This window comes from Apteryx mantelli, chromosome 2, assembly GCF_036417845.1.
Source record: "Apteryx mantelli isolate bAptMan1 chromosome 2, bAptMan1.hap1, whole genome shotgun sequence".
In the NCBI taxonomy this organism is placed as follows: Eukaryota; Metazoa; Chordata; class Aves; order Apterygiformes; family Apterygidae; genus Apteryx; species Apteryx mantelli.
In genome coordinates, this window is record NC_089979.1 from 41,880,368 (window position 1) to 41,907,023 (window position 26,656).

The 26,656-nt window shown below is 38.4% G+C and overlaps 1 protein-coding gene across 1 annotated transcript in view; it reads right to left on the bottom strand.

Moving 5' to 3' along the window:
* Positions 1-26,656, bottom strand: part of EYA1 (EYA transcriptional coactivator and phosphatase 1) — an 85,259-nt gene that overhangs the window by 5,698 nt on the left and 52,905 nt on the right. Inside the window, exons 13-17 of the mRNA XM_067292342.1 lie at positions 6,657-6,715; positions 6,304-6,464; positions 5,971-6,085; positions 5,558-5,679; positions 3,432-3,532 (exon numbers count right to left, since the gene is read on the bottom strand). Of these exons, the coding sequence (XP_067148443.1) occupies positions 3,432-3,532; positions 5,558-5,679; positions 5,971-6,085; positions 6,304-6,464; positions 6,657-6,715 (558 nt within the window). The remainder of the gene's footprint in view (positions 1-3,431; positions 3,533-5,557; positions 5,680-5,970; positions 6,086-6,303; positions 6,465-6,656; positions 6,716-26,656) is intronic.

Genomic DNA, 26,656 nt, shown 5'->3' on the forward strand with positions numbered 1-26,656 from the left:
CCATGTTACATGAAACATAAGAGTGTGCAGTTTCCTCTGCGTATTGTATTTATTTTCATCAGAAAAGGCACTATTTTTCTTTACAAAAAAAAAGTCCAGCCTCAGAATACTTCTTAAAAGAGTGCAATCTTTTAAACTGTATTAATAAATCTATATTATTAAATTTTTACAGCAACAACAATAATACAAAAGATTTTCAGTAAATACTGGACATAAATGAAAATCTTGTTTTTTGATGAAGCAACTGGCTAAATTGTTGGTAAATTATTTTTAATAACAAACCTTAACTTTCTTACTTCCTAATCTGGAAGTTCAGCACTTTTCACTGAAGGAACACAGAATAAAGACCTCGCAAATGAAATAGACTTGAATTTATATGCTCACTTAAACAATATTCATTATGTAGTTTATATGTAATCAATGAAGTGATATTTAAATGTGAAAAAAAGATGGGCTCAGTGTCTATGTACTGTGTAGTATAAATAAATCTGCATAAACTAGGGGCTTCACCGCACAGCAAACCCCTTTAGCTAGGTGCTCTAGCAGGGGACAGCAAAGCTGTCCCTACCCAGATACTCTCACAAAGAACAGCTTCTGCACAGGAAGGAGCAAAGGAAGGGAGCAGCTACAATGCTGAGGGGATAAGCAAGGCAGTGGGGTACTTCTATGGGCTGTTACATCAGTTTGCCTTGATGGGTTTGGGATTTTTTTGTGGGAGGAAATCCTCTATTTTGTTGGTACACTCCCTGGAGAAGGGGTAGGCTTTTACTGTACTCTGATAGAGTGATACCATTTTTTCGCTGGGCAGGGCATGTGTCTCTGTACTGAAGCATAATATACACCAGCTTGCATTCCCATGCTTGCTGCTCCTAGTAATGCTAAAAACAATCTGATGAGTAGACAATAAATAAGGCTTAATATGAATTGGGAGCAGCTCCTGGTACAGCATGGCAATGTGTGGTTCTTCCTCTTGCACTGTGTGAAGGCCAAAAATTAAAGGCAAATCTTACTTTCACAGTTTGAAATACTAGGGTCTTTCTAGGTGGAGTAAGAAGCAGGACGAGAACCACAGCAGCATTTTTCTTAATCAAATTAATAGTTTCTGCAGAAAGTATACTTCTGCAGGACTGCTGGTATACTTATTGACTTCTCTGGCATTACTGTAGCAGATAATGGCAGCAGTGCTGCCATTCAAAGAGACTTGGACAGGCTGGAGAGGTGGGCAGAGAGGAACCTCATGAAATTCAACAAAGGGAAGTGCAGGGTCCTGCACCTGGGGAGGAATAACCCCATGCACCAGTACAGGTTGGGGGTTGACCTGCTGGAAAGCAGCTCTGCTGAGAAGGACCTGGGAGTGCTGGTGGACACCAAGTTAAGTATGAGGCAGCAATGTGCCCTTGTGGCCAAAAAGGCCAATGGTATCCTGGGGTGCATCAGGAAGAGTGTTGCCAGCAGGTCGAGGGAGGTGATTCTCCCCCTCTACTCAGCCCTGGGGAGGCCACATCTAGAGTACTGCGTCCAGTTCTGGGCTCCCCAGTACAAGAGGGATGTGGCACTACTGGAGCAAGTCCAGCGAAGGGCCACAAAGATGATTAGGGGACTGGAGCATCTCTCTTAGGAGGAAAGGCTGAGAGAGCTGGGCCTGTTTAGCTTGGAGAAGAGAAGGCTGAGAGGAGATCTTATCAATGTGTACAAGTATCTGAAGGGAGGGTGTCGAGAGGATGGGGCCAGACTCTTTTCAGTGGTGACGAGCGACAGGACGCGAGGCAATGGGCACAAACTGAAACACAGACACTTCCATCTTAACATGAGGAAAAACTTTTTCACTGTGAGGGTGACAGAGCACTGGAACAGGTTGCCCCGAGAGGTGGTGGAGTCTCCTTCTCTGGAGATATTCAAAATGCGCCTGGATGCAATCCTGTGCAATGTGCTCTAGGTGACCCTGCTTGAGCAGGGGGGTTGGACTAGATGATCTCCAGAGGTCCCTTCCAACCTCAGTGATTCTGTGATTCTGTGATAATTTAATCCAGAGCATCTAACATTCTTTAAATCTGAAAATTCCTTCCACTAAGAAAGAATACACAAGTAATGGCACAAAGGAACTTTCTATACTGCTACTTCTCTTAGCAACTGGAAAGGCTCTTTTTTTAATGCTTTTCTGAATCATGTTTCCTGTCGAAAAAACTATTGAATTAGATAATGTTACCGAAAGGACTACTCCTGCCATTATCATATACAACACTTTTTCACCGAGGAACAGAAAAGGAACAAAGAGAAGACTTTTTTTCCCCTGATCTTAAATGCAGCTTTTAAAATGTAATCATTTACAGGGGGAAAACATTTCTCTGCAAAGATGAAAGGCATTGCTGAAGGAGAAAGGAGCAAACTGTTCCCGTCAGTCCGCCAAAGGGATATATGAAACTGACACTCTTGCAAAGTGCCGAGAGGAGCTGGGAATCCACCCGGAGCTCTTCCCAGGGACAAAACCCCACATTTCATGAAGCAAAACCAGTCAGTGGTGTGTCTTGCAAAACGCCTTGTGGACTGCTTGGTTGCACTTCTCCATTTAGAAGGTTACAGTGGAAACAGATATAGTAGTATCACGGAGATTTTAATGGTAAAAGAGAATTTGTGTAAAAGCAATCTACCTGTAAAATGGAGCAAGAACAGAAATGCCTATTTTCCTACTCTTTCTCCTGTTCTTCAAATAGGCAAAATTATGCCTCATTCCTTCAAGTGAAGACTCCTTCTCTGTTTCACTTGAGTAGAATAGCAAGTCTAGGAATATTGCCTATTATTTGTCATTGCTTCTTAAGGAGCTCATTCCCCACTGGGGAAAAAAAATGTGATTTTCTCCTTTTCTCCCAGAGGAATGTGAAAAAAATATTAAAGACATGTTCACATAGTATCCTCAGCTCAGTTAACTGAGATTGTGAGTGCTGGGCAAGCCATGAGCCTGACTGCAAAAATCAAATTAGGGACCCACAAGAAAATCGAAATTTATGTGTAACTAATCCATTCCTATGTACCTTTTAAAAGTGCAGCTATTTCATATAGTCAAATAGCACAACGTCTTTGATCAAAAGAATTACCATTTTTTGCTTACATTCATAACATCCTATTCGGTATTTTGGGATGCCAACGAAAATAGAACTACTAATTCTTGGCACAAAAGCCAGGGTCCATTTTTCTGACTCCTTTTTGAACTAAATCAAACATACATAGCTACCCTAAAGTGTCCTTTGGAGAACAGCAGGGCACATCATTATCTACAGTTTTATGCAGTCTTCCACCAGATATGACCAAAACTTTATATTTCATAAAGCAAAGATATAAAAATCAAATTTCAGTACATACTAACCCATATCTAAGAAAGGACATTTTTGCTTTCAGACTCTTGAAATCAACCCGCACTGAAAAAGGGCCATTACCTTTTTTGCGCCTTGTTCTTCTTCAACACCATCCCCTATAACAACATACACTACTTTTCTTCCAAATCTTTGAATTATTCGCTCAAAACAACTTTCCTTTCCTGAAAGAAAAAATCAGACTATTCAGGATAGGTGGTGATGAATACAATTAAATCATTTTTTTATTATTTTAGCCTGGACCTCCCCAACACTTCCAATATATAAATAGCACTACTGAGAGAGACGAGAGGGGATCCTCTCCTGCAGGACAAAGAGGAAGGAGCACCACTAGTGTGATGACGTATTGAGGCCCACTGCAGCTTTACTGCTGCTAGAGCACCTGACAGGCAACCTTAAAATCTGCTCGGTAAGGTCCTTTAATACACACGACATGGCAGACACAGCATACTAGAGAGCCACAGTATCACCTTTCTTGTCTCTCTTACCAATCTGAGACAGGTTTCAGAGGGAATTTCCCTACCGGGAGAATTCTCTACTGGCTATTTACAGCCAGGATGCTGAACAGAGCAAATTGATTGAATCTGAGTAGAAATTCTAGCTTTTTCTCTACAACCTGTGACAAGATTAATCACAGCTCCTGAAACAGTAGTATCCTGACTTAGAAGGTCACCAAAAAGATTTAGATTTAAATGCCTGTAATCCAATACATGGACAAGGTCCTTGATCCTGCACTGGGATCCATTAACGTGGCTCATTACTTGCATAGACCTCGCAAAATGAATCCCAATACTCTAAATCTACACATAGTTTCAGGTGCTGATACCAGGAATCCAGAAAGAATATAACTGCTTACAGTAAAATTTTCTTAAATGTTCCCATTCTGAAAGATTTCTTCAGTCTGCCCATACTATATGCTTACCTATGTGTCTACTGTATGTCTAAAGCATCCAAAAGGAAAAATAGTGTTTCAGACACAAGTTATTTCTACTACAGGACAATACCAGCTCAAGAACAAATAGGTTGGAAATTAAAAAAAGGCTTCTGTCCAACAGAGGAACAAAACTATTAAAGAACACCCTTTAATAGTAGTACGAGACGCAAGAAACATCCAACACTAACTAGGTTAAGACAGAGCTTGAAAATTATAAATCTTTTCATGTTACAAAAATCTCATGATTGCCTGTGGCAGTCAGTGACTGAACTCAGTATTCCAAATACAACCTTCTTACCTGTGCACTTAAAGTCACAAACAAACATTTATTTAAAAGTGTTTTAGTTAAAATGTGTATCTAAAGTATTATAATTCAAAGTTTTAATTTAAAGGTCCTACAAACAGCACAGTAATTTTTCTATCTAGGAAATAGTTTTAAATCTTTTATGGCAATGCTTTCAAATTTCTACATAAAATTCTCAACCAAGTTTTTTAAAAGCAAAAACAAACAAACAAAAATAACCCACCAGTTTTTCTTGGCCATTTGAGCTTCCTGTATTATAGATATTTAAGAACACATGAAAAATGTTTTCATGTAGCCCACAATTTTGAGGGAATCTGAGACAGAACAGATATGTCATAATCACGGTAAAAACTAAAAGCACCCTTGCCATATGGTACTATGTACTTCTACATGCTCAAAATAACATCTTTAATAACATACTGAACCAGAAAACAGAAATAAACATTTGTCTGGCTGAAGCTTTTTATATTCAACATGCATCAACTTAAGTAATTACCTTCTGCAGCAAAACATTCTTGCTTCTGGTAAATTATTCATCAAAATTTGCTTCATAGCATATGAAAATGAATGCAGTCAGGGCTTACCATTATAGAATTTCCTCAGTTAATCTAGGATTACTTGAATGTTCTGAGTTTACAGCCAACTAAAAATCATCTGAACTGCTATATAGTCTCACAGTTCTGAGAAATGATGTCAAAAAGCTATTGTATTGCCTCCTACCAGAGGCTGCTTCAGTGTTTATAGAGCTGTATGAAGTCTTCTGTGCTGGATCATGACATACATTTGTAGAGCAGATTTAGGATGCCTCAGCATGAAAAGTGTTTCATGAGATCAGTTATTATTACTCCCTAAGTGCTACAGTGAATGTATGTTAAGGAATAAATAAAGACTACCATAACTTTTTATTTAGAATTACAACTTCAAATATATCACATTATACAAATAGCTCACCTATTTTAGTTGCACTGTAAATATTCTCTATGGGAAATACAACCCCTAATCCATACAACAGGACTTTTGCCAGAGCTGGAATAAGCTGAGTAGTTGTTACGAGAATGTTCACACAATTTGTCCTGTGGAACAGAAAACACAAACATCCTTTTTTAACAAAACAAAATGAGGAACACCTTAGCCCTCCCATCAGAAACCCTCACCATTACTATTGCCACACTTTCTTTGCAAAGAAGTTAGTGTTCCTCACTTGAGAGGAGAGCAAGGCACACAGTGGCAAGGTCAGACCAGAACAGGGAATAAGGAGAAAGTCGTCCAGTTTCGATGTTTTGGCCACCAGACCTGGCAGCCTCTTCTAAAATATCAGCAGACATCCGAAAGTTTCATATCTAGTCCTTACTCTTGGTACTCACCTCGAATGAATAAGTGTGAGTGCTTTCAGTGCAAGTGTCAACCAGGAATCTGTCAAAGCTTCAATTTCTGCTCTTAGCTGTAACCAGGCCTCTCTCTTGGCAGGACCGAGAAGACCTGTGGAATAGATAAGGGCATGTCTGCACTGAAATTAAGTAATGTTCTGTCATTTTCCTCTGCTTTCATTAGTTCAGAGGGAATTTTCCACACAGTGTAAGCTAAACAGCTCACAAAAGAAATATTACTATATTACAAAAGGAATAGAAAACAAGAGAAAAGTTATTCCTTTTTAATACTTCTCATTTGTCTTTGTTATATACTTCACAGTCACTTGCCTCCAACATTATTTTTGTAGGTGTTATATATTTCTTTTACTCGTCTGTAGCGGAAAGCCAATTTTCTCATCCAGTCCACTCCTCCACGCACACCCGTTGCTAGGCACAAATTAGCACTGGTGGCTGCTGCAGGAAAGCCGTCCGTTCCAAAGTTATAGGTGCTATTTGGATATAAGAAACCCCCCAAATTAACAAAACATAACAGGCAAAGTTCAACCATGAGCTATTCACAGCAAAGTTGCAAAGGCAGAGATAAAAAGACAATGGGCTACTGTAAAGCTTTACAACAGTTTACCACTTTCCCAGGAAAAAACTTGAAAAGCAACATTTTATCTTGTTCAGTTCTGCTGTACCTTAAATCTTGACCATTGTCGTCTGAAGACACATCATCAATGTGAACCTGGTCGCATTCCTGAGGTGACAGAAAGACGTTATGATTTTCTTTATCTTGCAAACCTTAAAAAACAAGCTATAAAAAAATGAACGATCTACTCATCATGATTATTTTTAATTGTGCAAATCAGTAGATGGCAGTCTTGTTAAAACAACTATTTTACCTATTCCTTGTGCTCATTTCTTAGACTAAAAGCACACTATCATTAACTACTACTGTAGCTTTCCAAAAACACATTTTTGTGTTTAGAAAGGAAAGTGGTTAAAAACAATTAGCATATGTGTTCCATAAACGTTCTTGTAGCCTTTCAGGTACCTTAAAACATCATGCTGCTCAAAGCTGATTCAGTCAGTGCATATGTGTAACTGAAACCAGACATTTTGGTAAATGTAACATATTAGAAAAATTAAACCTGATGCTAACCGCCAATGAAATTATGACCTCTGATTGCTGTTGAGCCACACACCAACACAGCCTGAGGCCAGTTTTTCAGAGGAGTGCAGACAAAAAATCTGTTCCTAGTTTGCCATTCATTTGAGAGTTGTGAGTTTCCTTCTCTCTCTTTGGATTAGTGCATGAAAGCAGCATGAAAAGATGAAGAAAATCTGAACAGAAATAGCCAAATCAAATTGTCTTTCTTCAATGACTTGTACACAAACTAACATGGCACACTTATAATTAGCTTTATCTATCACTAAATTAAAAATCATAATGCATACTGTTTGCCCATTAAAAACCATTAGAATATCACTACTAACAATTTGACATTTGGCAGGAAAACAAATAAACCTGTGGCACTGTAGATCAATCTCAATCCAATCCTTGAAACAACAATGGATTGCAATTATTTTAATAATTTCCTCTTCTCTCTTCTAATGTGAAATCTTATAACAAGGTATATTTTAAAAATGAAAATATTGGAATCCTGTATTTTTATGTTACTGCTTTCCCCTGAACAAATTTTTTTCTCTCCATGGATTTGTGAGGAAGGGAGGGAAGACAGAAGTGGAAAGAAACTCAAACCAGCTGTTCCCTAACAGAATTAAAATCATGACCCTCAACCCTTTTTCTAAAACATCTATTTTCCAGGCAACCATCTCCCAGCAAGCAGCAAGCTCCAAGGAGGAAAAGACTTTGACCCTGTAACCTTCTCCTCTTCTCCTGAGGTCAACAACCTCAGATAAGAAAAAAGCAGAAGTCTATTTGGCCTCACATGATGGTTGTGGATTCTAGATTTTTAAAAACATTGGTCTGTGAAAAATACCTCAGGAACTTTTCAAACTTTCTTGTAAGAACAAGAGGTGGTCTTTTGGTCATGTCCTTATTCTTACTGTAATACGTACTGTAATACATATTTTATATAGCAGTAGTTTGTATTAGAGAGAGAGAGAAAAAGGAAAGACAGACAACCAGAATAGGAAAGACCAACAATCAGGATATGAAAGACACTACTATATTTGCTCATATTCAACCATCATCGAGTGAATTTCCTTCTCAGGCAGAGAAAATGAATTAGATGCACAGACAGAGCTGAAACTATGAGTGTGAATGTATTATGGGCTTGAAAATCAACTTGGCTAAGAACGGCAGGAAGTTTCTTCAGCAAGTTATCAAATTCATAGCAATTAAGTTTTTTGTTTAAAACCAAAAGGAAATTCCCAACCTATATGCAGGCGAAGTTAATCATTCAAATATGAACTGAGAACAAGTTAATGAAGTCACATCCTCCTGAGCCTGCAAGTTTCCGATTTCAGTGTCTCTCTTACTGCTCAGTGATTTCTCTAAGTCTCCAAGGATAGAAAACTTAATCTTGAGTTGTCACCGTAGCAATGAAAATTATCAAGTCAATAGCTTCCCCTCCCAGCTTGGAAATGATGAATGATGACGGGAACAAGTTGTTAAAGAAGATGATTCAAAACTAAAATTAGGGAAAGAGACACTTTTTGTAGTAACCACAAAAATAAAGGAAGGAGTAGAAGACCATCTTCTCACAGGAGATCCTGAAAAAAGGAAGAACCCTAAAAATGTCCTAATTCAACTCTCATGGGCAAAAGGTGGAAACAGGGAGGAGGAGACTGCTGTGTCTTTGATCCCACAATTAGAGAGGGCCAGAGGACTTGGAACTTTAATTTAAACATGCAAGGTCTTGGGACCATCGCGAACCTTGGGACATCACAAGCCTTTTCCCTTTTTGTTTAACCACACTCATTTTCCATCTGCTTGTTAGGTAGAAAGTGAGAACTGAAAGGATACATTTGAAATAGCAATTATGGTATTGAAAGAGAGAGGGATTTTGGAGAGAAAAACCCAGAAGAGAGATCAAAGACTAAAAATTGGTTGGGTAATGGTAGAGAAACTGTGTCAAGAAAGAAAGTGAAGTGAAGAAAAGGTCATGAACATCACAAATTTCAGGTGAAGTACTGAATACAGTGGAAAAGGATACTGTCATCTTTTGGCAGGAATAAAAGAAGAAAAAAGAGTCAAGTCAGGAAGGGAAAGAAGAAAAATAAAAGCACAAGAGATACACATTATAATTTGGAAAGGATTAAAGACAAATGTGATTGACACCACATTACAACTAAAGGAAGGTCACAAACAGTGCACAACTGTTTTGTCTTCTTGAGTGGCAGGACATGGCTTTGAGGCTAAATGTGAGAATCGAGTGCCAGGTATTTTTCACACTGTCTAGCTGACTTGAACTTTGGCTTGGAGAGTGATAGGTGCGTTTTTCAATCTCTGAACATGGGAAGCAAATACATTCATTTAGCAATTGCTCTTCTAGCAGTGAAGTTATTTAGCAATAACTCTTTTCAAAGAAGTCAATTACCTGCCCACTGTTAAATGATTGATACCAACTTTCTATTTGAATACCTTGTGTTTATTTTCACCTGCTTGCTTTGCATAGAGCATTTTGTTCATAGGTAAAGGCAACTATCTGAGGCTCTGTTCAGTGCCTTGATTAGTTATAAGCAAGCACCAACAAATTTAAACTTTTAAAAATACTAGTTTACTCAATGTGCATCATAATCAGGGATATGCTAAAATGAAGCTTGACACTGAATGATAAACAAAATATGCACTCCCAATCAGTATATTTTTTGCAAAGGTATATTTTAATAAAAATACAAAGACTCAGAAAATCCTCCAGTACTTCCCCAAAAGCTTCTGTGACTGGGAGCTAAGTTAGAGCTAAACAACTATTCAGGAAAAAAATTGGTTTGTCTGCAGGTTTACCTTTTTAATCCTTTACTTTACTATTTGGTACTTGCTTATAAGATTTTCATAGAAAATACAGTATTAGTATTCTCCCCCTAATTTCTTTGGCAAAGTGATATCTGAAATTAATCTTGAAAATCCCTTTAGAAACACTATAAATACATGCTATTTATGCAGATGTATTTTATTATCATAGAATCAGTTTAGCAGTCAGCTGTAAGGCAGCACATTAAAATTGTTTGATTCTCTTTTAAAATAGGTTGAATTGGCAAGTGAGGAGCAAAACAGCCTGTGGCTTATGTATAAAGATTATGCAGCAAGCTGTGTTTTGCTCCTAAAGGTGTTGACCTTGCAACTTCAGTGTATCTAGTTTGAAATCTTCATGAGGAACAAGTGATGACATGTTTGCACTAAAGGTTTGAAATTCAATCAGACAGGCTGAGATGCAACTCTGCACTGTGAGTGTAATCATGGGAAAGTGAAATGCCCTTGGTACAGTTTAGGGATCATACTTTCAGAAGTGCAAGGAATGTTAGGAGTCTAAACCTTATTCTAATAAATGTCCATCTAAATTACACTGATTTTAATGAAACCATCTCTGATGGGCTTAACTCACATTTGAAAATGGGATTTGGGCTCCTAAAACATGCAGAAATTTCAAAAGATGTTATTCACAGTGTCATATGCACTTTCCATAGATGAGGGGCAAATATAAGATAGGACAGGTGTTCACAGTGGGTAATTTAGTTAGCCTGGGGAAGCGAGGCTGCTCTGACACCCCCGTCAATGGAGACAGACTTGTCTGCAGGCTGACTCAGACAGCCCGAGCCAGACTCTCGCTCCCAAGGCTCCTGCCCAGAGGAGCTTATTTCCCTACAGTTACAACAGCAGAAATCAGAGGAACCAGCAGCTTTGGGTTAAAATTTAGCATGAGTAAATAACTTCCTAGACAGTCAAGAAGGCTACTACCATACGTTTACTTGGCATTGCAACTGTGCGCCACGAGAAGGAGAGAAAATGTCCCTCGAGGGGAGGGCATGCTGCTGCCCTGCTCTCCCCCAGGCCTCGGATGCGTGTTCCCCTGCCTCCCTCACAACGGAGGCCAGCAACTGCGGGGCAAGCCGCTCAGAAACCAGGATGGACTCTCTTTCTTGCCTGCTCCTCTGTCAGATTCGCACGCTACACCAAGTGCCATTGTGGGAAAAGGCAGGTGCACAGCTGGGCGGTGGGAATGGGACTGCCCTGCGCGGCAGCAGGCTGTGGTTACACGGCACCCTTGGAGAGCCACATTAAATAAGTACAAGCTGCGAGCCGGGGAGCTTTGTTCAAAAGGCTGCATGGAAAAACTAAATTTTAAGAAGGAATTTGGGGCAGAGAGAAAATTCATTTTCTGCAAAGGAGAGAGCAGGACTTTTCAGCACAGGAACGGCAACATGAAAGAATGAAAGCCACGAGAAGGAAGATATAAAAGGTTTTAGGAGGGAGGCCTGAACAAAAGCTATTGTCATGTGAGAGAAGGGTGCAATTTCCTATATATCTTTAAAATAAAAATGTGGATGAGGAGAAGACACTAGAGAAGGGATCTGAAAACATCAGTAGCATGCTCAAAGCAGTTGAAAAGAGATATGATGTTAGCAGTGGTCTGGGGGCTATCTGTGGACTTATCGATTAGTCTCAGGAAAATGAGAGTGTTGGCACGCCTAACTTAGCAAATCTACCTATAGTAGTTTAAGAAGTTATTGTCCATGCTGTCCTTCTGCTGGGACTTTCTGTGCTCTCAGCAAAGCTGGTTGCATGGGACCACATGCTTGTGTCCTTCAGCCGCTTCAATGCCACAGCTGACAGCTTCGCTTGAAAAACGTCTGCAGCAGTTAAAATTAAACCAACAGACTTTGCGCTTAATGACGGAGATTTGCTTTTCTATTCCCTTCCATCAGCTCTTCTTTGGGGTTTGAACCAACAGGAGATACATGCCTATAGGAGCTTCTTAAACCACTGCAATCATTTGCTAAGTGAAAATACGTCTCCAGTGAAATGCAGTGAGCCAAAGAAAAACAACAATCCAAAAATGAATGAATAGATGAATCTGGCGTAAGACTTGTACATGGAAAGCTTGTGTCTTCTCCATCCTCCATTCCCAAAGAATTTGCTAACTCCTTCCTGCTAACTTTTCCTCCTTCTCTTTTCTGTTTTGCATGATGGGCCAAAAAGTCCCAGAGATGCTCCACAGTCATCATTCACAGCTCTTAAAATGCCTGAACTTATGTAGGCTTCTGGACTTATTCCTTTAAACTAACTTCGGATCTTTATAAATATTCATATGCAAAGCATTAAGTTATGGCAGAAACGTTCTGCAAATATTTATATTACTTTGCTCCTTTGCTACCACTTGTCAAGTTGTGCGCTTCTGCCATAATTACGTAAAATATGCCTTACTACTCAATTTACTGTAGGAAAATTAATAATAATAAAAAAAGAGATTAAGGCTGTTACAACAGTTCCTCTTATCTGTGCCAATAACACATGCCAAGTGCAGTGATGTAACGGCTAGTATGCCGATCCTCTACATTTCTGTGTTACAAAACTAACAAAAATAAACCTAGTAATTCTGCTGTCTTTGAATAAACACTGAGTATAATATAACTCTGGACAAGTTTGCACATTATGAAAAAGAATAATGTGAATAACATTATGAACATGACCTCAGAAGATGCCGAAGTATTACAGTCCCAAATCTGCTGATTATAGCTAAAATACATTTCCACATTTGCTTAATCTTCTTAATTTACCGTGAGAAAACTAACACCATGCTGTCAACTAATTGTTTCAATACCTTAGTCTACAAAGTAAAATGAGAGGAAAAAAAAAAAACCCTTCAGAACAAGCTATTTTCATTTTGCCTTTACATCAGTGTGTCCATTGAGACAACCTGGAAGTTAGCCAACTCACAGGAAATGATTGCTGGGATTCTCTGTTCCTCTCATATCTGTCATTATGCAATTATATCCACTGCTTCATTTTCCCTACTGAACAGTAGAGAAATTTGGTCATGTACATGTGAGAACAGATCTGGCATAACAAGTTAAAGCTGCAATCCTTTATAAATGTGATGCATCTGAAAAACCTTTAATTAAAAAAAATCCTTGAGTGTACACTACTGTGTTTGTTGTGCAGCTTTTTTAGGACAGGAGTATTTCTGCTTATATCTGTTCCAGAAGTCAGAAATATACCCCTTCAGATGAATATTTACTCCACAAATACTCATCACTTCTATAAACCATCACAACGTGTTTCTTTGCTGAACATACGTTCACAGACTCTCATGGGAAGCTAGTTTGTGAATGTCCATTTTTTGTTTTGAATCTATTGTTTTCTTTATCTTTTTACTTATGATTATCTTTCTGCAAAATAAAAAGCAGATTACTCCAACTGATCTCTATTCTCAGTTTAGAAAAATAACATGAAAGGATCCTAACATTTTTTAATTCTAGGCATTAAACTTCACAAGTAAATCTCCATTTTTTACTTGGCTAGAAAGATAGCAAAATCTCTAGTATGTGCACACAGGTCAGAAAATGTATATTAAATAGAACAACATGTCTATATCCCATATACATGCACAGCCCATGCCAAAAGCTCCTCTACTGTACTTGCTAAATATACAAAAAAACCTGCATTACATTTCAACCAGAGGCAATAAAGGCTTAAGTGCTGAGCTTCCTAACCCATCATCATGGAATGCCTGTTAACATACGACATAAATCCATGTGAAAAAGCAGAGACTACGGTTCGCAGGTTCTCAGCACTGGCAGTCAATTGGCAGGACCTGTCATCTCTGTCTAGCCTGCACTTTGTGACCCTAACATTTTCTCTTCTTTCCCACCACAATTATTCTGTGCTGAAGAAAAAGGTGCAGATTACCTGTGGGTCAGGCACAGGATATGAAGAACAAAGAGAGTTCTTGAAATCCACTTCATTCTGTCTGACAATTTGTGGATGAACAGTCAAGGAATTAAATCAGGCTGTGAAGGTTTTCAAAACACTCCCATTTTAAACTTTGAATGTAAAGAGAAGCTTATTTTGTAAAAAAAAAAAAAACAACCCCCCCACCCTTTATATAGCACACCAAATAAAGAAATAAGAAAAAGATGGAAAACTAACATTCTAAACACTGAGGACTGAGAACTGAAATAACTTAACAAACCCGTTTTTCACAGCCAATGACTTAGGAGTGTTTTACTGCACCGAACATGCAACCCTTTTAGAACACACAATGGATCCCATTCTTTTCTAATAGAGAAAGTGATTAAAATCCTATTTTGCTTGCTCACATGAACAAGTGCATTTGGATTAAATATGCTACTCCCAAAGTAAACAGTATTTGTTCCAAAATAAATACAGATCTAATTTTGGAATTTGTGTTCATTGCAGTAGCTACACTAAAATCAGGGTTTATATTTTCATTTCAGCTGCACCTTGTCCAGCTACACTGGAAGAATCCAATTTAAACTAAAATTTTATCTATAGAGCAACTATAATGCATGAGACTGAACAGATAATTTTTTGCCAGTTTCATTCCCATAGCAGAAGAAAATTCTATTTTTCTAGTTTTCTTTATCTCTTTAGTATAAGGAAGCAGATACTTTCAGAACTGATACTGTCTCGATTCATTTCTCACATTACTTAAATACACTCAATACATTGAAATCTTTCTATTTTTTACTGAAAAGGAAGATCAAAATGTAAAATTATATCTCTAGCATTAGACTGTAGCTTTCTTATTCAGGTTCCAAATCAGAGATACTCCTTATCATCCTGAATATGTTCACTACATTGGAGTTGCTCAGATAATATAAAATATAAAACTATTTTATTTCTGTAATGTATGGTTTTACTCAGGAAAGTGATTTAGAGTATCAGTCTATCAATCAATCAACTTGTTAGTCTATTTTTATGTATTTTGGGGGACTGGAAAAGGGAAGGAGAGGGTGTCAGAAAAATAATTTTACCAATATATAGAAATGACAAAAAGCAACTCAAGCTTATCTAGTTAAAGAGTCTGTTATCCCTGGAAAGGACAGTATGAAGTTTAAATGTCAAATTCACTTTATTTTAAAAGTTCAGCACTTCAGATTGTAAATACCTTCTTTACGACAAGATTCATGTTATCTGTGGATATATACTTTTATAAAAAGAAAAAAAAATCTGTGACTAATGAAAGCCAGTGAAAATAAAATATGAATGTGTTTAAAGAAGTAACAAAAGCCATGAACCTGGTCAGTATGTCATGAATTATTCCCAAGTGTACTAACTTGAAAGTATACTTTTAGGAACATACACATTTTATTGAAACTATATGCTAAGGTTTGTTTAGATATATTTAAATTATAAACAATTTTAAAATTAAACCTATGAAATTACTGAACTTTCCATAGAAGCTTGAAAACGATGTCTCATATCTCAGGAAATGAGAGTATTCTTGTGGTTCAAGCGGAAACTTTTCACAAGAAGATGTAAACTCTCTTTCAGTTCTGTGTGACTGAACGACTTAGACTTGCTGTCCCTTGGTGCTGTTTGCTCATCTCCAAAACGCACTTTTTAAAAAGCAAGCTATACTGCTTTGGGCTAGTGAGTCTCCCATCCTTGTAATTATCTGCTAATGGGACAAAGACTGGGATTAAAATTCTCTCTGCTAACCTTTTCAGTACAGACTTTAAAACTTTTGCTTTAACAGGCAGCTTGAAGAGCTTTGCATAACACTTTGTATGCTTCTCCTTCCCTTTTTTTCTCTCCCCGGATGACGTGGGGCAGATGTGGACCCCTGTCACGCTACTCAGTGCCAGAAGTGGGGTGTCAGCTGAGATAACACTACTGTTGCTGAAGCAGAAGGTGGCTGTGTGTTTTTTGAGAGCTCTGCGAATGCCACGGCTGGGCAGGACCAGTAACTGAACATTTTGTGCCATGTTACAGCTGAGCCGTTTAAAAAAAGGGAGAAGCAACAGGCAGGTAAATAAAGTGGATGCTACCAGCCTGGCAGGCTCCTGAATATTTCAGCTGAGCGGGGTCTATGCATAAGGACCACTCCAACTGATTTTCTTGAGAAAGGAAATCAAAAGGTTTATCTCCAGTGACACCTAATATGAAGGTGCGCATCACTGGGAAACAAGAGAAAGGAAACAAGTTATGTGGTTAACATGTTGCACAAGCCCTATAGGAACAATTTTCTCAGGAGAGCTAACAGACTTATCTGTTATTATTCGTAACTCCAGGACTTGCGAACTGCAGCCACACACTGCACAACGGCCAGGCATCGTGCGCTTGGGCTGGGTCAAAGCTTTTAGCTTTCAGCTCACATACGTCAGCAAAGCCACAGTTTCTGCCTGTGAATACAGATTTTGTTTTGCTTTTCTGTTTGCTTACCTACAGCTACAGGGGCAGTGTAATTTAGTTCCATGTTTGTGAAGTGCTCATTTTTATGGTTATATTTATCCACTGAGCTTTTTGCAAGTCGCCCATGGTTGTAGTGTCAAGCAGATGAGGAACTATTTCCTGTCATTCCCTCATACACATATCAGGGAAAATTCCTCACCAAGATTTCTATTCCCTTTCCTTTTGTTCCTTCCTTCCTAGGGGGAAATTGAGCTGTTCTTGGATTGTTACTGTGGAAAACCAAATGTTAACAACACTGCTGCACTGCCTGCTGGAAGGGAGTCCACAACCACTGACTGGTTCATTAGAAAGTAAAATCTGCTATTCTTCATAGGACTTAAAGAATCTTAAAATTTAGGATTACATCTAAAATTGAATATAGTGATGTAAAAAAAAAAAGCATCACTGAAGCTTTCAGAATAATCAGATTCTGTTTTCCCAGAACTTTCTGTAAGGTTGAAAGTAAAATAACAGAAGTTTCATGGTGGGATCCTCATATAGAGAACCAGTAAGTCAGGTCTGCAAGTTCCAGTTACAGACATTGCAAACAGTAGGATGAGGTACACTCCTTTTCAGCTAGAAGGATAAAAGGCATTTTTGGATAGGTATTCCTCTGCAGGACTCTGAATGATGCAGACTGTATTCTGGATTAGTTCAGTGGACATCCTTGCACTATTTGGGGATGAGGGGAAGATAACTCAGCTAGTTCTATGTGAAGTTTCCCTCTCCCTACAGCCATCCCTTGCATCTCACCAGGAATAAAGCTTATTGCACTGGCTTTCCAGTAAAAACCTTTTTTTTTTTTTTTGGAGTTTGATGGCCTAGAAATCTATTTTCAGTATGTTCCACAGTCCTTCCTGCCTGTTTTTTGTAACAGTTGACTACAGTTATTTCATATTCAACATCCAGGTACACTTGGGAAGTGAAGGATCAAAGGTCTGCCAAGACTTTCTAGGATCCATCTTACAACCACAGACAAATCAGATTAACTTTACCAAAACCAGATAGGTCCTTCATGAAAACAGTTATTTCTCACTGTTGCAGAACCAGACCTAATGTTCATTGCTAAATGAAGGTCATCTGGCAAAACCGGTCATTTTATAACAAGCTGGACTGTTAAATTCTCAACTTTTACATTACCAGCAATAACTATTCACATGACCAAAATGAATGATCATTAAACAACCATCAAGAGTTAATTCTGTTTTCAGCTACTTCTGTACTACCATGCTCTCTTGAATATTATTTTCAAAAAAAATATTTCTCTTAGATTGTTTTTTAAATATTTCTGATGAAGATATTTAGAATAGTTAAGAATGAGCATTTTTTCTTCTGGTTTGAGAGAATATTAGATGTAATGGCCTTGTCTTTGGCATCATCTCAGTCAATATTTATTTTTGGGTCAATAAACCCATCTGTTCACCTCAAGAGAAATTAATCTCCACCTATCGCCAACACTGTTCTTCTGTACTCAATAAACATTTTTTTCTGACATCGACACAGCTAGGCTGATTTTCTTCTTTGCTGGTACCTGGATCATTGGTGATCTCAGCACAACAAAGGAAATTCATGCCACAATGCTACAGTGAGGTCTTGTAAAGCTCTGTGACAGGTCTGCAAATGAAATGGTTTAAATAGAACTGGGGTAATTGTGCATGAGAGAAACAAAGAGCGGGAGGCACTCAATGTTGCTATGTTTACCCATTAAACAGCTGCTAAGTATTTCTTAAAAAAATAATCCTAACCAAAACAGTAACAAAAAAAAGACACTTCAGTGACTTTATAAATGAATGAGTGAATGATTAAGAACCATGAAGTATGGTTTTGGGAGAATCATTAAATTCTATGTAACTTTATTACTCCTCATTTTAAATGAAAGCTAAAACCAATTATCATGGAATTGCCACTGACTTAATCAACTGTTAAAAGAGTATTCTGAAAGCTTATGACTAACAGAACCTAAATGCAATAGTTAAGTTAATACCAGCTAAGTAAGTTCATTAATATACTAATGTGTCCTCTGTCAAACTTTCCTTCTAGTAATATTTCAAAATACATCAAGAAGTTTATAAATAAAAAATTCATACTAAGAGTACTTTAATAAAAGATCTAATCAAAGGAGAAGAATTTTATTCTAACTCATACATCTGAATATTTTATGTTATGAGCCAGACTCTTATCTCAAGGACAATGGTATAACTTTGCAGTAATTTTACTGATTTCTGAAGAATTATTTTACACTACTGCAACTCAAAGCCTAAAAGTCTCATTTGCTTTATGGATAAGAGAAATGGGAGCTATTAAACAATGCACATTACCAGAAGTAACTTGTTTTGGAACAGCAGTACTCAGAAGAGCAAAGCTCTGATTTACTGTTGTTCTGATTTCTTCCTTTTCAATGGGTTAACCCATCATTCTGTAAACATAATTTGTCACCAACACCAGCCAGAGCTCTCTGTAACTACTTTTTGCCTTTCTTTTAGATCTGTTATCCCTGCTGAGAGAATCTACTAAAGAAGAATTTTTCATACTGACACCAACTGTAGTCTTGCTGTGAATAACCACATTCCCATAAAAATCATTCCATTTATTGCAAAGTTGTTGGCAGACCATAGGAATAATAGTCAACTCAGGAAACCTTTTATCCTGAAATCACACAGCTTAACCCTTTGTATGACCATACGAAGTTTATATATAAAAGTTATATTACCATATTGCTGATTTAACTTGTTTTAGTAAATGTATTTTTTGTTGTTCGCAAGTTTTTAAAATCCTCTTTTCACAGTATTTCATTTTTAATTAAAAAAAAAGACAGAAGTGGACTCAAACAAGCAATATTCAGGGTTCTTTCTTAGTATATAATGTTATATTTTAAATTATAGATCTTTTCCCCAAACCCAAAATAGTACATCAGCATAGATGCTTGAATCTATTTTGGATAATAAACTAAAAGTTTCCACCAAATGAAACTTTTTCTCCTATGTTCCTCCCTTCCTATAGTAAGAAGCAAGATGTATATATTTACAACATAATGAATAATTTAAAAAAATCTTTGCTGTATGAGTTTTGTGAAAGATGTTAGTCATTATATTTGCTTTATTAAAGACTAGACTAGTGCAGATTAGATTCAGGAAAAAGACTTTTATTTTTTTAGTCAGTCCTCTTGATAGTTTGGGAGTCAGAGGTTGCTTGTATTCAAATTTATGTCTGAATTTATTAAAGTGACGGAATAAAAAAAAGTTGGTGTATGTTTTCATTGTCTTTTTGTTCTGTTTGTCATCCCTTATTTGTAGGCAATTATGGCTTAATTTATGCCAAGCCATGTCCATAATAGGAATTTTGTATTTGTAAATACCTTTTAAATACATATACATATATATACACACATTTTTGTCCAATAAATGAATATTAAAATATTTCACCAGTTATTTTTAAACATTTTAGTCAGAGCAAATACTTAGAAAACCTCCCACTTGAGGTTTGCTGCTACAATTGGCTCTTCTCTGTGTCTACCAATGTTAAGGAATGAGTTGTTATTTCCCCGTGCATCCATCTCTTACACTGGCGATGGGAGTTATACAAATGCACAGAGAAAAATAGGAGATCCTTCACCTGACAAACAATCTTTTAGTGTTCTGAAAGGATCATTTGTTTAGATATATCTGATCTCTTTCTTCTTGCGGCAACAATATTTTAGTTAAGTTTAGTACTCGTGTCAGCAGTCTGTATTCCACTATCACTGAATATTTAATAGTTCTAGCCTCATATCTGCATATTAGTTAAAGTAACATTCAGAAAGTGTGCAGAGAGAGAGTCCCTGCCAGGACTGCCCTGCTCTAACTGGACAAGGATTATGGAAAAAATAAAACAAATACTTCATTACTTCAATACCTCATTGTTTCTTTTGTTGCTGCTTTTCATTTATGTTTTTAAAATCCTCATTAAATACTCATGTTTTAATAGCACACTTTAAGATAGCTTTGGTTCACTACAGAATAACTCAGCTCCATAACTGTATCTAAAGACAAACTTTTAAAATACAGACAATTAACAGAAGTCATATTTTATTTTAAAACATAGAATAAAAAAGTGATACCGCAATGAGCAAAGGGAATAATCCCCCCGCCCCTTCTTTAAAGTTTCATTAGACCATTGAACTGGATGAAATTCAGATAGAGGCCTTATTGTAACCACACTGAAACAGTAGAAATCTCCTGAGACTGTGAAACTCAAACATTTTGGGAACCAACTTCAAGCACTACTTTCATGCTTTTAAAAGAAAATGAATGAAAGACACTTAATTTTTCTCCCTGTAGCAACATTTTAATACAATTTCTGCAAAAAAAAAAAAAAGCACAAACAGATCTGCTTAAAATACATGTATGTGCATATTTTCTTACAATTTAAACTACAATCATAGTAGTCACAACTAGGCACACCAGTGCAAACTCCATGACAGCTCTCAAGATGCCAGAAAACTGCACTGGTAACATTGCAAATTCATGCTAAAACCAAACCTAGGCTGAAGAGGTTGATAGTAACTACCTATCATGTGTACTGCTAAAATGCCTACTCTGTGGTATCCAATCTTTGTACTTAAGTCTTAGGACTGGCTAATGTGATCTCATCCTGAAAAAGGCATAAAAGGACGACACTTAGCTTCGTCAAGCTCTCCTAAAATAAAAGGCACAATATTTTCAGAGACTAATCCACTTAAAACACCAACGTGACTAATGCAAATCTGTGGTTTGCTATCTAAGATGGAACCTAAAGCAACATGAAGAGATTTTTTTAAGGTGACTGTTATGCTCTCTTTTCCAGTTTATATTCTGTGTTTTGCATTGAAAGAGTCCGTTAAGGAAAAAAAAAACTTTGCCTCAAAGTGGTGGAATCAGCACAAAATAACTGCTTTACATGAACAGAAAGGGTGGGCTGGGAAAGATATTTGAGTGTAAGTTAATGTTGATCTTAGCTGGAATAACTTGCGCTCTTCAGCATATGCAGCTGCACCAGGGAGTTGACTGGCTGTATGAGGTTTTACACATCTGTCAGCTAAATCAGAGACCCAAACACAAAATCTGTTGCTCAGGAATGTTATTTGAATTTGTGAAACTTCTTAGATTTTTAGGTTATAAACCAATAATGGATTACTTAGGAAACTTATGAATGTGTTATATAGAATGAGTCATAACTATAGTATTTACATCTATAGTAGATAGGTTCTTGTTCCAGTGGTATTCATAATGTTTAAAGAAAATGTAAAAAACATTTTGTTCGCGCCAGCACCCTGAAATATTAAAAGTCAAAGAGAAGCTTCTCTGTGCAAGAATAAACTGAAAGCAATACATTAATTAATAGTAACATTAGCTGCTTGTACTGTTAATATCAACTAATTACACATTCATTTGACACCATTGTTTTACTACTACAGACTACTGGGCTGAGTTACATAATAAAAAGGGTCTATTCACATCTGAAATGGCACTTCTGGCACTAAGAGGCCTTCAGGATAAATCACGTCATGACCTAGTTTGGGATCTAAAGTGCACTGAACCATCAAGCAGTGGATCGAGTCTGCACGTGACACTCATTAATTATATTGCCATTTTTATGTTACAATTCAGAGCCTGAGATTGCAGCACAGGAGCAATGCAATTAAAGCAACCACATGCGGGGTAGATTTGAGATCCCAGCAACAGACCCTGTCTATGTACTTCTCTGATGTGAGACTTTCAGGTAGTACCTTACCACTGCCCTTCAATACAGTATCTCCTAGACTGGCAGATCTTTAAATCTGATACTTCAGGCTCTACAGAACCTAGCTGTAATGTGAAGGTACCCATATTGCTGCCCATGAAAAACATGCAAATTTTGGTACTTTATTTCCTGGGAAGGGGACAAGAACTTTTTAAGTCTTTCACTTGAAGGAAGACCTCTGAATGTGCAATTTGGGTGACTATGTGGGCAAAACATGTTTTTGTTTTCTGCTAGAAATTATTTCAAAGTACCATCTTGGAGATGGGATTAATACCACTAAAAGATAATTTGCTGTCTATCACAAACCCTTCTTCATTAGTATGGATGCCACTGACAAATGCTCTTTACTATATTGGGTAATTTGACATATCAATGCATTTCATCACTAAGGCTGCCTACCTACTCTTTAGCTCATTTGTAATACAGCAAAATCTCAGAGTCCCAAACAGACGCCTCTGCTTACCAAACAACAGACTACATGGACTTCATACTGATCACTAGGCCACAGACACAGCCACCTGAAATACTGCAATGACTAATGGTGACTAATGCTCTTCTTATCTAAATATTTTTTCAATGGTTTTTAAAAGACTTCAACAGCTATGCATGAATAACTCAAACTTGAACAACTCCAACTGTTAAAATACAATAGAAAACTGGGAAATTTTCTTGGATGACAATTTGCAATGTTTTTTGTTACTTTAGATTTTTTTGTAAGTTGATTAACTGGGAGGAGTGGCTGATACCCCAGAAGGCTGTGCTGCCATTCAGAGACCTGGACAGGCTGGAGAGGTGGGCAGAGAGGAACCTCATGAAGTTCAACAAAGGCAAGTGCAGGGTCCTGCACCTAGGGAGGAATAACCCCAGGCACCAGGACAGGTTGGGGGTTGACCTGCTGGAAAGCAGCTCTGCCGAGAAGGACCTGGGAGTGCTGGTGGACACCAAGTTAAGCATGAGGCAGCAATGTGCCCTTGTGGCCAAGAAGGCCAATGGTATCCTGGGGTGCATTAGGAAGAGTGTTGCCAGCACGTCGAGGGAGGTGATGCTCCCCCTCTACTCAGCCCTGCTGAGGCCACCTCTGGAGTGTTGTGTCCAGTTCTGGGCTCCCCAGTACAACAGAGACATGGAGCTACTGGAGAGAGTCCAGCATAGGGCTACGAAGATGATTAGGGGACTGGAGCATCTCTCTTATGAGGAAAGACTGAAAGAGCTGGGCCTGTTTAGCCTGGAGAAGAGAAAGCTGAGAGGGGATCAGTGTATAGACATATCTAGGTGTCAAGAGGATGGGGCCAGACTCTTTTCAGTGGTGCCCAGTGACAGGATGCGAGGCAATGGGCACAAACTGAAACACAGGCAGTTCCATCTGAACATGAGGAAAAGCTGCTTTACTGTGAGGGTGACAGAGCACTGGAACAGGTTGCCCAGAGAGGTTGTGGAGTCTCCTTCTCTGGAGATACTCAAAACCCGCCTGGACACGATCCCGGTCAACGTGCTCTAGGTGACCCTGCTTGAGTAGGGGGGTTGGACTAGATGATCTCCAGAGGTCCCTTCCAGCCTCAACCATTCTGTGATTCTGTGATTGTATCCACAAATTTTCTGATTGTGTCAACATGGATGGCATTTGTGCCAGTATGCTCCCAAGGAGTAAGATGTTAAAGAGACTGAACTGAAGCACTCTTAGCAAGTCAGCTACAACTGTGCACAGTAAAAACTACTACAGCCACCAGCCTTATCATTTACATAGCTTTCCTTTCCCTTGTCTCCTTTCCCTCTTGAGAACAGTATGACATAATTAACATCCTTCTATCTGTTGATACTACCCTTATCATCATTATCATTCTTTCTGTAGATAACAAGATGAAGGCATAAAGAGGGGAAAAAAAGACTGATCAGGATTTACAAATTAGTGGCAATTACAAAAATGAACCATATGTCTCTTCATTCAACACATGTATATGCAAAATGTGTACACCAGAACCTGTAAATGTTTAACCTGTTCAGAGCTTGGAACATGGCCTCAGATACAAAACAATTTTGAACCAATGTTTCTGTGCAGAGAAATTCAGAAGGCTTTTCTTTCCGGTGATGGTGTTTTAACAATCCTTTTTCTTCCTTGGCCTTTCTGGCTATGTTTGTGCTGCTCTGCCAGTTTCCGTCACTGACTGTGGGCCTCTGAACAACTTGGTTGAAGCCTGTATCTAGGTGACATCAGACCTGTCACGCCTGCCCAAAACTGGATCTATGGCACTTCCAGAAGGGGTGAGATGATGGAAGGGTACTTCCACATGCTAATAGTGGCCATCCTGCTCTCCAGCTTGCTCCAAGCCTGCACTTATGTGCTAGCTTGCATCCAAGCAGTTCACTTGTTAGATTGCTTGACTCCAGGACCAGATGTGCTAAAACACTTTGAGAAAGTCACTCTACAGTGACTGTGGTGCTGTGAGATGCGCAGTAGCTTGCACACAGTAAGAAATCTGGTGAATGTTATTATTCAATAATATGCATTATCATAGGGCCTCTGATCCTAAATCAGAGTGCTACTGTGCTACTGCGCTAAAAGGTACCAACCTGGGTCTCTGGCATATTAATGTATCAAGTCTGAGAGGAAGTAGCTTCCCTTCCTCCTTCAGATTAAAGTAACAGAACATTTATTGCTTCAAAAGCATTCCTACAGGGCACCGTGTGGGATACTGGGGACATATCTGTGTGCATGGTCACTGAAGAACCTGGGAGGACGGTCCCTTAGTGGAGACTGTGGTGTTGCTGAGAGACCTACAAAGGAGAGAATTTGCAGACTGAAGATGAGACGCATATTTGTCCTTGTGATGAAGAAAAGGTGTCCTTGAGGCCCGGAAGTGATTTATATGGTGCTTTCGCTTCAAGTAACAGGGAGCTAGTTTCACACACAGGAGGTTGAAGCCAAAGGGACTAATGTCAGAAGAGTTTTGCTCCGTGATCAGGCTTCGTTGCAGCTGTACTGGGTTTAGTTGTTTTCCTTCCAAGGCCTGCAAAGTCCTGTTTCGCTATCGCTAAGGTCTCCCTGGAGCCTCAGTTTGTGGGACAATCCCTTCCAACGCCCAGTGTTAGCACAGGAGATACCGCCCACTGCTTCAGTGCCAAGAGGGACTGCTTTGGGGTCTGACTATTGCAGTGTGGGCCTTAGAGATCCTGTAATGATTCTCTGGGGAACAGAAGGACTCTGAATACTGCTGGGTCTCAGATAAGCCAGTTGCATTTCAAGTAGTAAAAACTGCCCTCCACACTCTGCCTTGAGGTCATAAGGAATATGAGGGAGAGGTGATCTTGATAAATACCGATAGACAAAAACTGAGAGCTACAAACAATAAGCATGAAGGCCTCATAGCAAATTAAGCTGAAAACAATCCACAAAGGGAAGGTTTCGTAAAAAAATACTGGCAGTTTATTTCTCCCTATCATTTTTTAGATCTGAGTAAATCCAAGCTAACAATTACAGAGCTACAGGAGTCCCAGAAGGATTTGTCACCATATCGGTAGAGGGAGGATGTCTACAGGCTAAACACAGACTGTGAGAGTGCAAGGATGTAATTGCTATTTATTCTTTGCTTTAATTTTTGAAAAGTGGCATCTACGTAAGTCAGTATCTTGATGTTTTGTGAGAGCCAGGTACATATACTAAAGATAGTATAGTATACTATGTAAAGAGTAGGATTTTTAAAAGATATGAGTATTAATTGAACTTTATTAACCCTCCCACAGATTGAAAAGGCAGGAGAGTCCGATCAGCACAGACTGCTGCTTGTCTGCCACTTCTCTGGGAGGGCTGATACACCAACAGTGACAGCAGTTGGCAAGGACAAGGGAGCAGCAAAGGTGCTCAGCACCCAGGCCCGGGGGGGCGAGCTGCTGTGTACTGGCTTCCAGGCTGCAGCTGCATCCAGCCTGGAGTACAGGCACCGCCGAGAGCTGCACAGCATGGAAATTACCTGCAACCCTAAAGCAGGCAACATTTGAGAGGGGCTGTACACAATAATGTGCTAATGCAATGCTTTAAAGGTGAATTAAACTGAAGTAATACAAAGCTTATGTTTCAATCATAAAGCAGTTATGCAGCTCTTTTCTAAACACAGAAGAGACTATGCTGTGAACATCCATCAAGAGCACAGTAATGAATATCTGGGTGGATTTTAAGTAAGAATTCGAGGAGAAATGAATATAAATCTCTATTGTATTTCCAAGCTACTATCTATCCCATGGACCTTATTTCTTCTTTCTTTTTATAGTTATAATGGCAAATGTGAAGAAAGTAGCCAAGCTCAGTAATGCTAATTGTTAGAATGTAACATTAGTTATCTTTTATTTTTCCTGAAGAACAAAAGTTATGGCTTTACGGTAATGCCTAATAGTTTTCCCTCTTCTTTTTGTCATTAAGAGATACTAAGGTAGCCGAAAAACTCATACCATACTGCCATTCATAATAAATGACTTTCATAAACATATCATCACTTAGCATATGGAGACTTCACAAACAAAAGTGAATTATGAAGCCCTGACTATGCATTATGTATCCTTCATTAA